This window comes from Phyllobates terribilis, unplaced genomic scaffold (genome assembly GCF_046119375.1).
Source record: "Phyllobates terribilis strain yellow unplaced genomic scaffold, ASM4611937v1 Scaffold_7__3_contigs__length_470593459, whole genome shotgun sequence".
Lineage (NCBI taxonomy): Eukaryota > Metazoa > Chordata > Amphibia > Anura > Dendrobatidae > Phyllobates > Phyllobates terribilis.
In genome coordinates, this window is record NW_027362767.1 from 330,186,464 (window position 1) to 330,207,025 (window position 20,562).

The window sequence follows — 20,562 nt, forward strand, 5'->3', positions numbered from 1 at the left end:
GGAAAGGTAAGGATGAGGTTGCTTTATTATTTTATTTTTATTACAGGAGATCGTTGGCTTCAGCTGGAATGGGCGTGATGGTAAGTATGGTTTAATTTAGAACAATAAAGATTTGTGTCTTTATTTCAATTAAAGGACTTTATTCTGGGTGTTTGTGTTTTTTTTTAACTTTGACTATGGGGTTAGTAATGGGGGTGTCTTATAGACGCCTCTCCATTACTAACCTGGGCTTGATGTCAGCTGGCATTATAAGCTGACATCAACCCCAGCCCTATTACCCCCTGCCACCGCTACAGGGCAGTGGGAAGAGCGAGGCTAAGTGCCAGAATTGGCGCATCCTATGAATGCGCCATTTCTGGGGCGGCTGACGGCTGGTGTTTCTAGCCTGGGAGGGGGGCAATATTCATGGCTCCCTTCCTGGGCTATTAATATCAGCCTCCAGCTGTCTGCCTAGCCTTTGCTAGCTATTAAAATAGGGGGGACCCCACGTCATTTTTTTGGGGGGGTCCCCCATTTTAATAGCTAGTAAAGGCTATGTATTCAGCTGGGGGCTGATATTAGTAGCCTGGGAAGCTCCGTGGGTATTACCCCCTTCCCAGGCTTCAAACATCTGCCCCAGCTGTCTGCTTAACCTCCGCTAGAGACTAAAATTAAGGGGAACCCCACGCCAATTTTTTTTTTAATAAATCCGTTATTTTAACACTAGATGACAAGTACAGTAACCAGCACTGTCCCTGTACTTCTTATATATGTGACTGACATGTTTCTATCTATCTAATCTATGTGTGAAGCTCTATTCTGTCTGTTATAAATTGTCGGGTACCGCTGCTGAATTGCCGGCCGGCTTTTTTAAAGAGACAGTGCATGAAAACACTATTATTTGTTTTAATAAATCCTTTACACTAAATGACAAGTACAGTAACCAACACTGTCACTGTACTTCATATATATGTGACTGACATGTTTCTATCTATCTAATCTATGTGTGAAGCTCTATTCTTTCTATTCTAAATTGTCGGGTGCCGGCTTATGCCGCTGCTGAATTGCCGGCTTTTCATATTTTGTCACAGAAGCGATGCGAACTTCCCTGCTCCGGACACAGCGCAGCGCTTCTGTGACAAGTGAAAGCTGTCGGCACAGAAGCCCTGCGCTGTGTCCGGAGCTGGGAATACGCAGCGATGTGTCAGTTTCAGCAAAGAAGCGCTGACTGTCTGGACCTACCGCCGCCGTATTTTAACTCCCTCCACCTTATATTAACTCCGACATGGCAGGGATACGGCCACGGCAGCTTATTAACACCCCCAGAGTATCCCCGCATGTCAATTTCTGAAAGTTCAAAAGCATTACCGGCGTATAAGACGACCCCAGACTAGACAGAAGATTTTTCAGTCTTCAAAAGTCGTCTTATACGCTGGAATATACGGTAGTCTTTACTCCCACAACCTATCTATTTAAGAGCACAGACCTCCCTGATAAAAGTCGTAGGAAATGCTGTAACCTAGTCCTTAAAAGGACTGCAATCACAACTATTCCCTACTCCCAAGCTATCTGTATATTTGTGCGAAAATTGGCTTGAAATTAACAAGGTATAGCGCACACAGCAACAGCGGTGCCGTCTAACACGCAGCTGCAGCAGTGAGAAAATGGTGGCGACGGGGAAAATGGCTTGGTCTTATAGGGCAAGGACATGTGACATACACTGCCAATCACACATGCCCTTGCTTGTGTGAAAAAAAGCACTTCGCTCCGTGTGCGCGCTGCTGATAGGCTGACAGATTGCACCTCCCCACTGTAAATGCGGGAAAGAGAAAAAAAAATGGAGATCTTCATTGTTCCTGCAGAGATCCATCCCCTGCCCCTCCCCCCACCCCGCTGTACACTCAAACTGCGTATTAACATTAATTTTCATCATTACTGAGAAAAAATCCAGTTATGATTTTGGTGCACGAACAGTTATCGAACATAACCTCGAACAGCCGAATTTTTCTCAAATTGTTCGTGTTCGCCGAACGGCTCGAACACCGCCCAAAACAGCTCGAATTTGAGATTGGCGAACAGTTCGAGTAGAACAACGCTCATCTCTAGTTATTATGTGTATTGATATGATAGGCCTGCCTAAGTAGATGTGTTTTAATATAACGATTAAAACTATGGACAGTGATAATCAACCTGACTATTTAGGGCAGTGCATTCCAGAGGACAGGCACAGCATAAGTAAAGTCTTTGAGAGAAGAGTGGGGGGCTTGGGTTATGGACAATATTAGTCTTAGATAATTAGCAACATGGAGAGCACGAAAAGGGTGGTAGACGGAGATGAGGAAGGAGATTTTGTTAGCAGTGCAGCACTGTACAAAAACATGGCTAGTGAGTGTGATAAGTTTATGTTTTATTTTGTAGTGGATGGGTAACCAGTGCAATGACTGGCACAGGGTCATGGAACTATTGTAGTGGCTGGATAGAAATGGGGGCCTTGCTGCTACATTCAGGATAGATTGAAAATAGAATTTAGTGAGAGGAAGACAGACTAGTGGCGAGTTGCAGTCAAGAAAATTATGATCTATATCACTGACATACACAGTATAGGCTAGCAGCTAACAAAAACGGAGTAGTCTGCAGCACTATCACTTCTATAAAAAAAATATCAGAACCCTTAAAGAACAGCAAGAACCCTTTTTTCCTGGATTTTTCCAAGTGGCTGCATGATTTATTAACTACAATGCATGCCTATGAAATCACCCGAGAAAAGGCCAAGCAGAACAGACACTAGATGAAGTCTTATGGCGTTTTCCTGGTCCAGCTGCCCTTATAGTCCAATGAGCAATGAGGATTGCTGTGGACAGAACCCCAATGATCAGACATAGGGGGCAATGACATAGCCTTGTGTTATGGTCCTAATGTCTATTAGAAGACAAGCCCTTTAAGATGGAATATTGACAAATTGTATTACGCAATCATCTAATCCATAAGATTCCTAAGGCAATCCATTAAAAACTGTACACGCACCTCAAAGCCATATATGTACAGATTTACTTTTCCAGGCCATAAGTGAGCACTAAACTTACAATAATCTGCAGTGAAATACATCTCTACACCCTCTCTAATTAGCCATTTACCAGGCAAAGCACTACACTTATTAACCAGCACAGCTATTATCAGAGCAGTGTGCAATTACATAAGCTGACATAACGCTGATGATTGATGGCTCTTAAATACAGTACGTAACGCTCATGTTTTGTACCATCAGGTCTTTCAAAAAAGAAAATAAGTGGTCTGACATGTAAAACAAGTCTGATAGTATAAGGACAAGTAGGAGTAAAGCAATTATTCACTGGGAAGCAGGAAGCTGTGAAAGGTATATAAAGTGCCAGTGATTTGAGTCACTTCACAGTGATGAGCATAAAAGGGATGTGGTAAGGGGAGAACGCGATATACACATGGTTAAATCAAACTAAGAAGAACATCCACAGTGGGGAAAATAAGTATTTGATACACTGCCAATTTTGCAATTTTTCCCACCTACAAAAAATGGAGAGGTCTGTAATTTTTATAATAGGGACTAGTGATGAGCGAGCGTGTTCTGTTAACCCTTTCGGCAAGCATGCTCGGGTGCTCGCCGAGTATCTTTGGGGCACTCGAATATTATTTTTCGTCACTCCATGCATATGATTTGCGACTGTTTGTTAGGCATTCCTCACATGTATTAAAGCTGTCAAACAGTCGCAAATCATGCACACAAGGTGACTCAAACATAATATTCGAGCACCTCGAAGATACTCTGAAAACACCCGTTCATGCTCGTAAATCTTGAGTAACGAGAATGCTCGCTCATCACCAGTAGGGACACTTCAACTGTAAGACAGAATCTAAGGAAAAAAAAAAACAGAAAAATCACATTGTATGATTTTTAAATAATGAAATTGCATTTTTTTTTTTTTTTTTTTGCATAAAATAAGTATTTTATCACCTATCAACCAGCAAGTAATCTAGCTCTCACAGACCTGTTAGCTTTTCTTTAAGAAGCCCTCCTACTCTGCACTCATTACCCGAGTTAAGGACATTGGTAGATAATGGTTTTTTTGGTGACGCCTAATTTTTTGCTTCTAGCCACTAATATTTTCTAATTAGGTCCAAAAAACGAAAATTGCTAATTTGGCAAGTAATGGGTTAATTGCACCTGTCTGAACTCATTACCTGTATAAAAGACACCTGTCCACACACTCAATCACACTCCAACCTCTCCACCATGGCCAAGACCAAAGAGCTGTCTAAGACCACCAGGGACAAAATTGTAGACCTGCACAAGGCTGGGATGGGCTACAGGACAATAGACAAGCAGCTTGGTGAGAAGGCGGCAACTGCTGGCACAATTATTAGAAAATGGAACACACACAAGATGACTGTCAATCTTCCTCAGTCTGGGGCTCCATGCAAGATCTCGCCTCGTGGGGTAAGGATGATTCTGAGAAAGGTCAAGAATCAACCCAAAACTACACAGGAGGACCTGGTCAATGACCTGAAGAGAGCTGGGACCACAGTCTCAAACATTAGTGCAGGGCACGCAAGGTCTCCCTGCTCACACCAGCACATGTCCAGGCCAGTTTGAAATTCGCCAATGACCATCTGGATGATCCAGAGGAGGCATGGGAGAATGTCATGTGGTCAGAGGAGACCAAAATAGAACTTTTTGGTATCAACTCTACTCGCCATGTTTGGAGAAGAAGAAAGAGGAGTACAACTCCATGAACACTGCCCCAACCGTGAAGCATGGTGAGGGATACATCATACTTTGGGGGTGCTTTTCTGCAAAGGGAACAGGACAACTGCACCGTATTGAAGGGAGGATGGATAGGGTAATTTATTGTGAGATTTTGGCTAACAACCTCCTTCCCTCAGTAAGAACATTGAAGATAGGTTGTGGCTGGGTCTTCCAGCATGACAATGACCCGAAACACACCGTTAGGACAACTAAGAAGAATGTAAGAAGCATTTCAAGGTCCTGGAGTGACCTAGCCAGTCTCCGGACCTGAACCCAATAGAAAATCTTTGGAGGGCATTGAAACTTAATGTTGCCCAGTGACCGCCCCGATTTCCGAAAGATCTGGAGAAGATCTGTATGGAGGAATGGGGCAAAATTCCTGCAGCATTATGTGCAAACTTGGTCAAGAACTACAGGAAACATCTGACCTCTGTAATTGCAAACAAAAGGTTTATGTACCAAATATTAAGATGTATTTTTCTATTTTACCAAATAATTATTTCATGCAATAAAATGAAAATTAATTATGATATTTTTTTATTTAGATTCTGTCTCTCACAGGTGAAGTGTACCTACGATAAAAATTACAGACCTCTCCATTCTTTGCAGGTGGGAAAACTTGCAAAAATCGGCATTATATCAAATACTTATTTTCCCCACTGGATGTAGAGGATAGTAAACCTTTCACCCCACCCCCAGCAAACAGCAGATATTTCTGGGGGGGAGTGTTGATGCAGGCGCTGTGGGGTAACTGTTGTATTATGTGGCAGTCATTATTCCTCCCATGAATTGCCGTCTTAATACACGGATGTACAGGGTGACTCTCCATTACAGCTAATAGAGGGTGGTCCTAAAAGTGAACGTGGATAGGAGTTTGGCTTCATGAGTTAACCCTTTGTACACCTTATAGAAGTGTTACCAGCGCTGTGGCTGACATTGCCACAGGATTTGGATATTCTCAGCAGCTTAGAAGTGATGGCATCACTTAGCAATAAATCATCAAACCTTAAGGCTAACTTTTTAAGATACCTGTATTTGTAAAATAACACAATTAAAGAGCCCTTTAAATTCTTTACAAAAACTGCTAAAAAGCAAAAGAAATAAAAAAAATAGATACAAATATATCTTGACAATCCGCGAGCTCCCAAGGACACGGCCATTATAGATCGGGCTGGATGACTTGCTTACAATATTACTTTAGAACTACACGCACGAACATTTCCAGAAAGTGAACTGTGAAAATAGCAGTCGGGCTATAATGGAAGAGCCGGCTGAACTGAAAGAGAAAAGCCATTTGTCTTGGTCAACTGGGAAGATGCAGGACAAGGTTATACACATCAAAATTCAGCACAGTTCATCAGGAGAAACCTGCTGGAGGAGGAAGAAATGTTTACTTAGCTGGACACAACTGATATATAGTGACTGCAGCTTCTTGGCAAAATGGAGCCGAGATATTGAAGTTATAAATAGGATTCTGGAATGTGGTTATGTAACATGATTTTTATACAAGGCTTAATGTGCCACAGATAAACGTCAGCAAACAACACAAAAATGCCATGGAAGGAGCACTTACAGTGACCGTGGTGAGACGGCCATACACAGAGCATGGCAACGAACGTGAGATGTTCACCAAGACACAGGCCAATTAGACAATTTGAAGCCAAAGGGGTACATATAGTAACCTGATGTGGAGTTGTTTGACCTTCGACCTTGGGGTACAAGTCTGCAGTCACTTTTTGACTGCAGACTTGTGAATCCTTACAGTGCATGCACTGCATTGTGTGAGGATTTTCCGGTGCCAGGAGCAGGCGATCATGTGACTGCAAGAATGCAATTTGCATACTTCCGGCCACGTTCCGACTAGACGAGTCCAGACTCGCTCAATACACTCATGCTCCCGCCACATGCACCAAAGAATCCTGACTGCGCACACGCTGCACGCTGTAAGGATTCACAAGTCTGCAGTCACATAGAGTAACTGCAGACTTGTACCCTAAGGTCGGACAACTCTTTAAAGGGGGTTTTCCCCATGAACAAAGTACAATTTAATTTATCGATCTTGGAATAATAGCAAGTTCTACAATTTAAAGTGTTGAAAATGTTCCCGTGCTGAGATAATCTTATAAATTAGCCCCTGCTGTGTGATGTTTGGGAGTGACCATGCAGGGCTGCTCCAGTTTATGGTCCACACCTACCACAGCTCCTGGCCTGTGGAGGGGGAAGCACAAGCCACTTATGATAAGTGAGTATACAGACAAAACAGCAGTGATCACAGCTGCTGCATCCTTAAACAACACATTTCTCTGCCTGGTTTATCACAGGAGTGAGTGTTTCCAGATCTGTGAGTTTATTTATTTATCTCATTTATATAGCGCCATTAATTCCACAGCGCTTCACAGACATTATGGGCACTGTCCCCATTGGGGCTCACAATCTAGATCTCCGATCAGTATGTCTTTGGTGTGTGGGATGAAGCCGGAGTACCCAGAGGAAACCCACACAAACACGGGGAGAACATACAAACTCCTTGAGTTAATCATAAATCAGTGAAATAAGCTCAGGAGTTGCTGGAGCTCCTACATTACTAACTTGATTCATGGCGACCTTAGAGGGCTGGAGATGTGACAAACAATCACTCCTGTGATTAGACAGGCAGGGAAATGTTTTAGCTTACAGAACAGTACCTGCAAGCACTTGCTATTTTACTACCTTATCATAACTTACTTATGCTTCCCCCTCCCCTGGTCAGGAGCTGTAGTATGTGCAAACCATGAACTGGAGCCGCTCTGAATGATCGGACAAAGCCATTATACAGTACACAGTAAGGGCACATTTATTAGATTATCTGAGCACAGGAATATTTTTATGCACTAAATTGTGGAACTTGCCAATAGTCCAAGATCTATAAAATTTAAATGTACTTTGTTCATGGGAGAACCACGGGAGCAGTACTGCATGGTCAGACATGGCAAATAACAGTATATAGCACTACACATTTATAAGATTGCCTCAGCAGAGGGATATATATATTTTTTTTTAAACACATCCAATTGTGGAAATTATTCCTCCAAGATCTATTTAGTAAAATATAATTGGTTTGTGGGACAACTACTTTAATTATATAAGTGAATGGTGCATAGTACAAGAGGGGCTGATGGAGATAGCACGAGTGGAAAATGTTAATTTCCTGTCATTTTACAGGAGCAGCCATCCTAGTTACACAGAACAAATTATAAAAGTAGGTAGTATGCAAATTATATTCATGATGTATTTTAGATTTTATGTTATTATTGTGGTCACAGATACAATCCTACATATCCAGCCAGGTCCAAGATAAAGAGGTTGTCCAGTACCTTACAACTTGATAGCAAATCCATAGGAGAGATCATCAATATTAGATTCTCATTCACTTTACTGGCATCAGGAAATCCTTAAGATTTTGCGACAAATCTGCAATGTGTGAACAGGCACTTAAGGCAAATTTGATCTCGCCAGATTTGTTGATGAATTTTTTGCGACAGTCACATTTAGGTCAATGGGGTTTGCACAACTCAATTTAAACACAGCAGACATTATTGCATTCAGATGAATAGAACTTATCTACCACATATGAATACATACTTAATCTGACTATAGACAGTATTTTTTGTCTTGCCACCCTGTGATTTTGACAGAATATACGGTCAGCCAGAGTCTAAAGGTGCTCATACACCTTAGATAGCTGTAGCCGAACATGGAGAGGGGAGAAAGCAGCTTTCAGACACCTCTGGCTGCAGCTCATCTCCAGGGAAAACAAAAGGTTCAGATCCTTGTCTTCCTGACATCTGTCAGTGGACATTTGGGAGGCTTTTATACACATTAGATGGTCAGACGGTCATCTAGTATGTATGGGAGCCTCGAAGGGAAAGTCTGACAGTAATCCAAAGTCTCCAGTCTGGGAAACTGGAATTTTAACAAGTTGGATTTTTACCATAAAAAAACAACTAAATTTCTATCATCTATATGAATGACAAGCCCTTCTGGCAAGCAAAGCCATCTAATGCCTAAATGTTCATCTACAAGCAGCAATTTATCAAACCACTGAGGAGCTATAAGTGGTTGGATGGACGTGAATATCTGACATGAACATCAGTATCATCACTCATACGCTGCCATATTCCAATGCTTCAGCACATAGTGTAAATGAGGGCAACCTTTCCGGATAAAAATGATCATTAGCGTTATGTATTTACACTCAGTTGTGATAAATGCAGTCAGTTCTATGTTTGATCTTTGTTTGCATTTTTGCATTTAGGGAATAAATCGCTCGAGATCAGACAAATTGTAACAACTATTGCAACATGTGAATGGGCCTAATTGCCGGCTGTGTCTGTGGCCACCGCCTGTCATAATACACAGCTTCATCTGCAATAAAACACTGGCACATCAGGAACACACTATTTTCTTTGTATGCAAATCACCCTAGATTAACAAAGGAATTTCATTAGTGTAAGGTCAGCAGCGGTGAGGAAAGCAATTCCTTAGATCACATCTATTAGCAACTATGCATTTGGCATTACAGTATCACTCCAGTCCGGAGCTACTAAAAAGCTGTCAATCATAATTCGTTCCATCTTCCGGGACTCCGCATCTTCATATGTGGGTTAATTATGAAAGCATTAGCTACGTATGCAAGCTTAATAAGGAAACACAACTCACAATAAATGTGCAACGTACTGGATACAGACGAAACGGCACAACGCACAATGTAATGCTCCGCGCCCAAAGCAGTAACAATCCCAAATGTACACGACTCTAAACTCAATGACAGAGGAAAGTACAAGCAGCCTGGGGAGGAGTACGCACCACACGCCAACTAAAGCGCCATACTGCTAGTCTACAGCGCCATACTGCTAGTCTACAGCGCCATACTGCTAGTCTACAGCAATTGTGATGATTTTATGGCTTTGCCAAAGGATCACCTGCTCTAAAAGGTGACTCGCTGTTCTGTTTATCACCCAACTCTGGCATTTTGCATCTAAAAAAGTAAAATCTACCCAAAAGCAATTGTTTTGAAAAGGATCTTTCACTACTTTTACATGCTAAACTGGCTTCGTCATGATGGAGTTGCTGAGTAAAGCTATGTGCCCACGATGTAGAATAGCTCCAGATTTTTCCTGAGCGTTTCTGCATCTCCCTGGCAGAAAAAAAACACATGCGGATTGTACATGCGTTTTCCTGCCAGGGACAAGCGGAAGTGAAGCTTTTTTCACATGCATTTCCGCATGTGACGCGCCCCCTGGGCCGTGGGGTACTCTGTAACCGGGCCGGTCGATGCTGGGGGATGTCACGGTGGCAGTGACCGGGTCCATGACCCAGGGCGGTCATTTAAAGGGAAAGTAAAAGGAGAATAAAGTTTTTAGAGATAATGTTTGTGACGCCACCTGTGGTATGCAGCTATATGGCGCCACCGCTGCGGTGCAGATCCAATGGAGCTGATGGTGACGCTGCAGAGTTGGTTCAGCTCTCCACAGGCAGAGCTTAGCTCCAGGGCAGTATATGATGATGTTATGAGGTAGATGTTTGCTGTGCAGTGTAGTGCAGGGCTGGTGATGGCACAGCAATTATTCAAGGACACAGTGGGGTGCAGTCTTCAGGTTTTACTCACAGTTGTTCAAGACTTCAGGCTACAGTTACCGGTGTGTAACCTCCCACGTCGTCCTGTGTCCTCCGGGGTAGGGGTTCAGCAATCTCCCAGGTATCTCAGGGGCACTTAAACAGGACCCCGTTCTATGTGCCTTTCCCGGTCGTTTCACTGCGCTGGCTCTCACCCTCCTGCCCTGCGCCTCACAATCAGTGTCCCAAGCCAGTAGCCTCGGGTCTTGTCGAGCGATGTGCTCTCAGTCCTCTGGACCCTATGCGGCCACCTTTTCGGCAATATAATTGTGGCTGTTGGTTGCAACACCTTTAAAATGCAGCAGCCTCCGGTTGTCTAGCTGAGCCTGGTTGTTCTCCACTAGTTTAGGGGCCGGTCCCCTCTGCAGCCTGATCCCTCCACTTCAGCGTAGATTCGGGCGCACGGGTGGCCTCTGCACTCGCCGTGCCCCTAGGATCCCCTCTGTTCCTCCTGGAGCCCTCCTCACTGCTTCTCTCTTCCCTTCTCCTGGGACTCTCTCACTGGGCCCTGCTCCTCCACTACTCCTGAGCAGAGCCCCTCCTGAGCTCCTGCTCCCAGCTCTCTCTCCTCTGAACTGTCTCCTCACAACTGACTGCTTCTAGATGGTTCCCCTTCTTATACTCCTACCATCTGTGCTCCACTGAACTTCTTCCTCCATCCACCTCCTCTACCTAGTTCCACCCTCCAGCTAGGGACCAGGGACTGTGTTCTCCCTTAGGAGCAATCACACCCTTCCCTACTGAAGTGGAGTGTAATGGATGTGTGTGTGGGTCCCGAGTAGTACTCCCTCCTTACCTGAGAGTGGGGTACCACACCTCTGGGTGAGATGCAGTACCTCTGTGGTGACTGAACCCGCAGGGGCACCACACATGTGGGTTGACAAGAGCTTTCCAAGCCATTTTAGCATCATTTGGAAAGTGCTTGACAACTTGGTCACACTATATAAATCCATGCAACCAGCATAGATTTATATAGTGTGACTAAGTTATAGTAAAAGAATGGTAAAAAACAACAAATAAACCTTATACTTACTTTCCGATGGCCCCCGGTCTCCTTGTCCGGTGCGTTGGGCGGCTCGCGGTGGTGTAAAAGGACTAAATGACGTCATGGAAGGTCATGTGACACATGACTAAATGACATCATTGAAGGTCCTTTTAGACCATTGCGAGCCGCCGGCAAGCCAGAACACATCACTATAGAGACTGGGGGCCATCAGAAGGGGAGTATAATGTTTTTTTTTGTTTTTTTTTTACAGGTACTATGGTACCCGGGTCCGGAGGAGAGTCTCCTCTTCACCAGACCCGGGTACCATCCGCCCATTGTATTGCTTAATATCCGCATGTGCAGATGCAGTGATGCGGATATTAAGCGATTCAATGCAAGTCAATGGCGGGGAAAACGCCACAATTACGCAAAATAATTGGTAGTGCTGCAGATTTTTCCGCAGCGGAAATTTCCGCAGCATGTGCACAGCACATGCGGATTATCATTGGGGAACATGGCAGACCTTCTACCAAGCGTTTAAGCGTTTCCGCAGCCTAAAACATTTTTAATTTTTCATCTTTATGCAGAGATTTTATCTTCTATGTGCCAATTTCGCCATCAACCAATGGGGCTTTAACAAAGATTAGTTTCTGGAGGGAGCTTACTTTTTACTCTGTATGACGTTGCCCAATCTTAAGGCCACAACATACAAGGGAGGGAAAAATAGCAAACACTGCTGGAGAAGCTCAGAACCGGCTTTTGGGCTATGATCTGGTAAGACTCAGGTGTCTGATGAGGTCACACAGATTCCACTGCCAGGGATTACTGACATTACAGGTACAGGGAAAGGAAGAGGACAGCTGTGAGGTGTATCATTACATGAACTGCATCTATCCCAGTCAGCAGTGAATAATGCCCTGATAGATGGAATAGCTTTAGAGCAATATATGTGACACACTGCCGCTCTCACCTTACAGCACGGTCATGTCATTCATAATGTAATATGACAGTACTGGGAAAGGAGAGCTGCAGAGTGCGAACAGTGTGTCACATACACAGCTCTACATCTATTCCAGCTATATGATCATTATTCCCTGATGCTGGAGATAAATGCAGTGCGGTGTATGTAATGACACAGTACAGCTGTCATCCTCCTCTTCTTGCACTTATGTTGGTAATCGCTGGCAGTAAGACCTGTGTGACCGGTTTGACAGATCAGTCTTACCAGATCATAGTGAGAAAGCCGGTTCTAGCATATTAAACGCCCTAAACTTTACAAGCCAATATCTCTGTAATGAAGTGGACAAATAAAAAAAATTCAGATCTTCAGCCACTTTATCATGATGCAGCCAGTTAAGTAAAAAGTCCTTTTTAAAAAAGAGGGTGTCAATTAGTGTTGAGCAAATTTGTTCGGCATTTCAAATTCGGGTTCGTGTTCGGGGTTCCAGCTTGTTCGCGCCAAAAAAAAAAAAAAAATCGGCTTCCCCCTTGAACATCCCTGATTTGCCACGCTGTCATGCAGAGGTTATCTGCAAATCAGGGATTTCATGGGCAGAGCCGATTTTTTGGCGCGAACAAGCTGGAACCCCAAACACGAACCCGAATTTGAAATGCCGAACAAATTTGCTCAACACTAGTGTCAATGACTCGGTGCCAATTTTTTTCCGCTAGACACAGTCTAATTAGAAACAGAGGCCGGTCAACCCTGCAGATCCAGCACATGCTGCTCTGGTGGTTCCCGCCAGCTCTGGAAGTGATGACTGAACCGTCCACATGTCAAAGGACCACTAATACCTAGGTTTGGCTGCAGCAGTCAGAGTAGCGTGTCATCAGAAGTTTATCTGGTGCAATAGGAGGTGAATATAGTCCTGTTCATTATTTTATAACAGCCCGTGCCTAAGGGGGAAAAAAAAAAAAAGAATGCCGAAGAGACTATTTTTTGGTAGGGTTAACTTACATTTAAGGTTATGATAAATATCTGAAAGAGAGGAACCTCATGGCAACATATTTGGTAAATGTCCGACAGTCAGGACTCCATCACTGGGATGTCTACGATGACAAGAATGGAGGGCTCCAAACCCGGTGGTTCCGTTTACTGCACCCTCTATAGTAAAAGGTTTAAATGGAGCATCATTTAAACTCCTCATTTCTGCTGGGATGAATAATGGGGGGCTCCTGAGCCCCTTTCTGGTGATCGGTGGAGTCCCATCAGGCATTTATTACCTATTCTGTGGATAGACAATTACTGTTCATTATAGGAAAACCACTATAAATATTGTACAACCTGTCAAATATTGGAGCACTATCCCTCCTGGGCCTCAGCATTATATTGTTTTTTACTTCATTAGATAAAACTTTCCTCCTGTGAATTATCGGATACTTTTAATCTATGTGACATTGGGTCTGTGGCGTAGACCAGTATTTTTACAAACACAAATAATATGAGGTGGTCAAGAAATGCATTATTCATATATTCATTTTCATCAGGTTTTGTTAATGAGCAGGGATCGCTAAATAATGGATTGTGACATTGGACACTGCTTATAAGCCTCACAGATGCACCAGGAGATATTACCAACCATGCAGGGTTATAGGTCACACACGGCAGGATCCCAGGTCGAACTAACTCCATTGCTCATGTGCAGGCAAGCAATTAGAGTAGATATGTATACATACATGTGTAACGTCACAGCCCGGATAGCTGGAATACAATCCCATGATCAAGTCAAACCCATGAATGAAAGCAAGCAGGGGTCTTAGAGATTGGACATTTGTTACATAAGAAGTCTACACAGTCCAGTTAAAATGCTATGTTTTTGTCATGTAAAAAAAAAAAATTATACCAAGAAGAATTTTAGAACTTTTTTTCCACCTTTAATGTCACCCATAATCTGTATGAATCCATTGAGAAATTAACTATTATGAGGGAGAAAATAAAATTAACAAAAATACAGGAGGAAGAAGGAGCTCTGCCTCTCTCCTCTCCATAGAATCATCAGTAGTAGAGGTCATCTCCTATCTCAGTAATTTACCAATCTATATTCACTGAAGACAGATTTTGGCCGTGAATTGAGAATTTTGAAAATGAAAGATCAGTCCTGAAAGAGAAAGAAGCACATCTGTCCCATAAGATATATTAAAAAGTTGCTTATTTTCATGTGTACTAATAATTTATGAAATAAAAATTAAAATGGTTACTCTTTAAAATAATAGCCAGTGCACAGCTGCCATCAGATACAGTGATTCTGATTAACCCCATATAAAGTTTAGCTGTTCCCTGACGTCCGTAAACAGCTTACAACACAGCTAAGGGACCTCACTGCTAAAAGTTGTCAATGAGGAGAAGGGTACAAATTTTTTTTCAAAGGCATTAGATACAAGATGGAATACTGTAGACACTGGATCATCAAGAAGTGACAAATTTATCAATACAGTGACATCTAGAACTAGACGTCCCTCCAATTGTCCAGGAGGTTGCCAAGAGGCCTACAGCAAAATTAAAGGAGCAGCAGTAATTTCTGTCAAGTATTGATTGTGTATTGCATGTGACAAAAATCTCCCATATTCTTCATATGTCTGACCTGTGGGTTAGAGTGGCAAAACCTACATCAAGTCTGCCAAAAGCATGTGGGAAAATGTGTTATGGTCTGATGGACCAAGGATGAACCTTTTAGCCATAATTCCAAAAGGTATGTTTGGTGCAAAGTCAAAACTATGCATTACCAAAAGAACACCCTTTCCATAGTGAAGCATGGTGGAAGCAACATTACACTTTGGGGCTGTTTTTTCAGCAGCTGGAACTGGGGCTTTAGTCAAGGTGGAGGGAATTATGAACAGTCCCAAATATCAGTCTATTTTGCAACAATTCAGGCCTTTGTTAAAAAACCAGAAGATGAATTTCAACTTTTAGCACAACTGTCCCATGCATACTTCCAAGTCAAAAAAAAGAATGGCTTTGCTGTAAGAAGATCAAAGTTTTGAAACAGTCCAGACATGAAACCAAAAGGAAATTAGTGAGTTACTTTGAAGGCGACCACAGCCACTAATTTCATTATATAAAGCATAACATTTAATGACAGGTATGTGGAGACAGCACAGTGTACTGTACATTACAGAGAGGTCACTCCGCAGAACTTTCAGAAGAGGATTAAGGATCAGCCCTGCCTTGAGTGGCTTTCCCATCGATGAGCCTGCCCAGCTTCAGCAAGCATTGCTTTCTGTAAATCACCGTGCCCCTGCCTCAGCTCTAATGTAAAGCACAGAGAAAGCCCGATGAAAGCTACCTGTCAGATTGGAGAAGAGTTGGTTGCTTCTAACTATTTCCTGAAGCATCATTTACAAACATAAAGGCTTCTTGCAATATATAAGGGATTTTGTAATGAATGTTTGCAGATTGGAAAGACGGTTTTATGCGAGACAGAGGCCACCACCGCTGGATTAATGCAATCCTGTATGGCTTGGCCAGTGAGATGGACTAATGGCACTGCTAATAGATGCTTCTGGCGGTACAGAGATAAATACAGTACTGTGAAAAAGTGTTAGGCAGGTGTGAAAGGAATGCTGCAAACTAAGAATACTGTCAAATATAGAAGTGTTAGTTTATTTTTTATCAATTAACAAAATGCAAAGTGAATGAACAAAAGAAAAACCAAATGAAACCAATATTTGGTGTAACCTTTGCTGTCAAAACAGCAATATTTCTTATAGGTACACCTGCACAAAGTCAGGCATTTTGCAGGATGAGGGCTGTGTACGAGGAGTGTTGGGGAGTTTTTGACGCTGTGTATTTTTGCAAAAAATTCAGCGTCTTACATCTTCCATCAAAGTGGATTTATAGAAATCTCATGTTAAATCTCAAAACATCGCACCAAGAGAAGACAAACTGTAGCAACCAAAAATCCAATGAAAAAACACAAGTAACCTAGTTTACATAATAGTGGCAGAAATGCTACAGAAAATCGGCATCAAAAGCTCATTGTGGGAGCGTAGCCTTATAGTCAGGTGAATGAGTAAGAAACAGGTGATGACTATCATTTTCATATGTAGGGTGAAATAATCATCGACCGAAACAGAAACAGCTGTGTAGGAGGCTTAAACCTGGGTATGGATCAGCTAAAATCTGCTACAAAAGTGAGCTTCATGTAACAGGTCACTCCATGGCAAGGCTGAGCACAACACCAAGACAAGGTAGTTGCGTGGGATTACATGGAGACAGAAGGATTGGCACAAGCGACGTCCACAGATCTGTGTGTGACTGTACCTAGAAGTGATGCCGTTCTGCAGGCAAAGGACGGTCACACTAAATATTGATTTGATATAGATTTCCCTTTTGTTCTTGCACTTTGCTAATTGATCCAAATAAAATATTAAACATTTCTATTTGTTAGCATTCTTACATTGTAGCATTGCTGTCACACATGCCTAAAACTTTTCCACAGTACTGTATGTTCAGCAGAGTTGGGACCACCTTTTAAACAGAAGCTGTAGCCCGGATTTGGTGATATTATGCTGGCGATTGGTCTATAAAAACTAAGAACATAACATGTCTGGTCTGAAAAAAAATTGTTTTCTATGTATACTGAATAGTATTACAGAGTTTATAGCAAGTAACTCAGTAATTCCCTATCCATTATTAGAGTAATGGATCACTTATTGATCCCTAGGAGTTTAACTTTAACCAAGCACACACTATAGATTTCAATAAATACCACATTGGGACCTCCACTATGGGACTGCCAGATAAAGGTGCTCTGCTCAGGTATATCCAGATGAGAATAAACGGAGAGAAGAAGTGCAAGCTCCGCACCATATACACACAGATCTGCAGAACGCGGCTCTGCTGGGCTCCTGACCGATCCAAGCAATAAGTGGTCGCCATTATCATGAATAACCTACAAACTTAGTACAAACCCATTAAGAACTTGGGTAGGAACATAAGGCATCCACCATGGGGGTAGGGGCATTGCCAGGTACTGGTGCTTTAAGCAGCATTGGTCCAAGATCACGGATTTCTCCATCTTGCGCCCTCTCACTGCTCACATGAATGGATGTATGGGATCATTTTGACAAGCTTTTCCTTTTGAGGATACAGCCAATGCTGGGATTAAAGGGAGCTGTATCTGACCCATTAGGGTACACTGATATAAGTGGAGACCCAAGCTCGGTACCCCAATGAGGGCCAGTAAAGAGCACTTCTAGCAGACTGGAGCTTCCCACTTCAATGGAAATATCACACTACATAGAGAAGCCAATGACAAAAATGAACAGTTTGGGCTTCTGGGATCTGCTCCATCTCATGTACCCCCTCTACCGTGCATTACGTCTTTACAAGGCATGTCATATGCACCCATGGGTTCTGAGCACCTAAAGAAAGCAAGCAATTGCTTGTATTTCACCGCATACCCAACAAAGGCAGCGCATCCAGCAAAGTCTGACCAATGTGGGACAATATCAGCATTATATCCGGCACAATACACCCCAATGCATTGAGCCGCACAGCAGCACATCCACCCTAATTTTTATTAATACGGGGCCTGTAACGGAAAAACTGTGTGCACCACATTGTACAATAAGGAGTACATGGAGCAAGAGTATGGGCTGATACGTCAGGTCTCCAGAGATTTGTACTACACAGGAATAGATCACATTCATGTACAAGAGCAATTATGATATCCACGCAGTAGTTAAGATATAACTAAAGGATGTACAGATGAAGATCCCTGTCTGATATTAATGTATAGCAAAGACTTGGCCAATCTGTGACCAAATTCAATCATTTTGCACAACCAATACATGGAGAGAGCTCTTCTGCTCAGCTCCACATGGTGACTACTAAGGGGCACAAAATAAATCCTAACAAATGCAGCTGCTTACCGAGCCGTGTGACAGAGGAAAGGCGTGCTTAGTCAGATCTTCAAATATCTGCTTTCTGCTGTGCGTTTCCTGTTTCAGAGCAAAACGCAGGTTTCTCATATCCTAAATTGCAAAAGGATATAAATGAATCATTGCCCCCATCTCACTTACATGCATCATGAACGACGTGAGGCTTGTGCTTTTCTTTTAAGGGCTAATAAGAAACACATGGTGATCAGAACAGAACTGATGATGCTTATACGTGAGCCGGTCTGTGGCCAGACAGCTTCATTACTAGATGAATAATGTCCTGAGCCCTCCCCCACCCTGACCTGTGCAGGTCCTCTGCCGGCCCCCCATCTTCTGCTATAGCAGTTACAATAACAGAAATCCACAACTGAACTCAGTTCCGGCCGTCATTTACCAGTTTCCAGCTCACATTTTTACAAGTGGCTCTAAGAAATAAGGGTGTGTTCACATGACATTTTCCCAATGTGCTACCCACTGCTTAAAATTGTGGCAAGGAACAGGATTGGACTACAACGTCTGAGTGCATCCTGAAGCCATTGACTATCTATCTTAGTCTCATAGGGCCAAACAAGTTATCAGATTTGTGGGTGACAAACAGCCCTTTTATTCACTGATGTGCTACATTCATGTGAATATGGGAGCCACTAATCAGGATGGATCATATTTAAAGGGCTAGTTTGCTTTTAATGAAGTTTTTGTTCTGGCTGGAGATTGTTACAAAACAAACCATGCTGTACCCGCCTTCCCCGGTGAGCCTCCGCCGCTGCTCCCGGTGCATTGGCTGCAGCGCTGATATCACTTTGCCAATGTAGCAGGGAATGAGCTCATCGGTCTTCCAGTGTAGACTGAACGCCCCCTGAACTCACTGACTGGCTGTCGACGTGACGTCAGCGCCGCAGCCAATGTCAGACACTGGGGGTAGCAGCGGAGACTCACTGGTGGACCCGAGCAAGGAACAGTTTGAGGTTTTATAACAAGCAGCTTAAAGGGGTTGTTATCTTGCAATTAAAGGCTACAACACATCGTCTACAGTATACGTCAGGACGAATAGGCCACCGCTCCCAATATGGGGGCTAAAATGTTATCGCAACTTCCATTCAACCAGTACGCATCAGGTTTTTTTTCTATTGGATAGATTGGATAGAAAATTGCAGCAAACTGAGGGCCATTGCAAAGAAGAGTATGGATTTTAATTTATTTCGTATCCATCCTGATTGTGGCCACTGTAATGAGCGCACCACATGAGAGTATGCTCCTGACAGTGGGCACGGACGCAGTGTGTACACAGCCTTCCTCCTATAAGTAGTATTGATCACATAACCATGCCGTTTGGCTGCCATACTTACTTTGCAGGTTATATCCAGACCATAGGAATTTTCTCCTCTACTGGAGGCACCTCCCATTTTTTCAATCCTCGCAATAACACCAAGAGGAACCTCAAATACAATTGCTGGCTCCTAACAAAAAACAAAAACAAGAACTACATACTCTGATTCACCCAAAAGGTTATAGAAAGATATGCAAGATCATTTTATGCCAAATTACATATGAAAGCACACAGTAAAGAAGTCTGCCGACGACACGATCTTAGGCTGTGTGCCCACTATGCGTTTTTCAAGCATTTTTGCCGCAGGATTTCCGCAGTGAAAACGCTTAAAAAATGCTTGGTAATATGTGCCCCATGGTTCCCAATGATAATCTGCATGTGCTGTGCACATGCTGCGGAAATTTCCGCTGCGGATTATCATTGCGGAAAAATAAGCAGCACGTCCATTAATTTTGCGGACAAGCAGCGTAATCGCCGCCATTGACTTACATTGAAACGCATAATATCCGCACATGCAGATATTAAGCGATTCAATGTGCGGATGGTACCCAGGTCTGGAGAAGAGGAGACTCTCATCCAGACCCGGGTACCATAGAACCTGTTAAAAAAGAATTTAAAATAAAAAATAAAGATTATACTTACCTTCTGATGGCCCCCGGTGTTTTCTCCGCTGCGTCCATTTTGTTTTACGGCTCGCGATGGTCTAAAAGGACCTGCGGTGACGTCATTTAGTCATGTGATAGGTCACGTGACTGCGCTTGATAACCCGCATGCAGAAATGCATGCAAAAAAGCTCGACAAACTCTTCTACCTGGCAGGAAAAACGCATGTAAAATCCGCATGCGTTTTTCCTGCCAGGGAGATGCGGAAAAAATCCGCAGCATTTCTGCATCGTGGGCACTTAGCCTTAGGGATCTTTCACACATCAGTGTGTCCGGTACGTGTGCCAACAGTTTC

At 43.0% G+C, this 20,562-nt stretch overlaps 1 protein-coding gene across 3 annotated transcripts in view; it reads right to left on the reverse strand.

The window, feature by feature from the left end:
- The window catches only part of MTM1 (myotubularin 1), a 119,625-nt gene that overhangs the window by 59,434 nt on the left and 39,629 nt on the right, over positions 1–20,562 (reverse strand). For all 3 annotated transcript variants that reach the window (XM_073641217.1, XM_073641216.1, XM_073641218.1), the window contains 2 exons: positions 19,625–19,735; positions 18,270–18,371 (listed from right to left, as the gene is read on the reverse strand). In XM_073641217.1, coding sequence (XP_073497318.1) covers positions 18,270–18,371; positions 19,625–19,735 — 213 coding nt within the window. The remainder of the gene's footprint in view (positions 1–18,269; positions 18,372–19,624; positions 19,736–20,562) is intronic.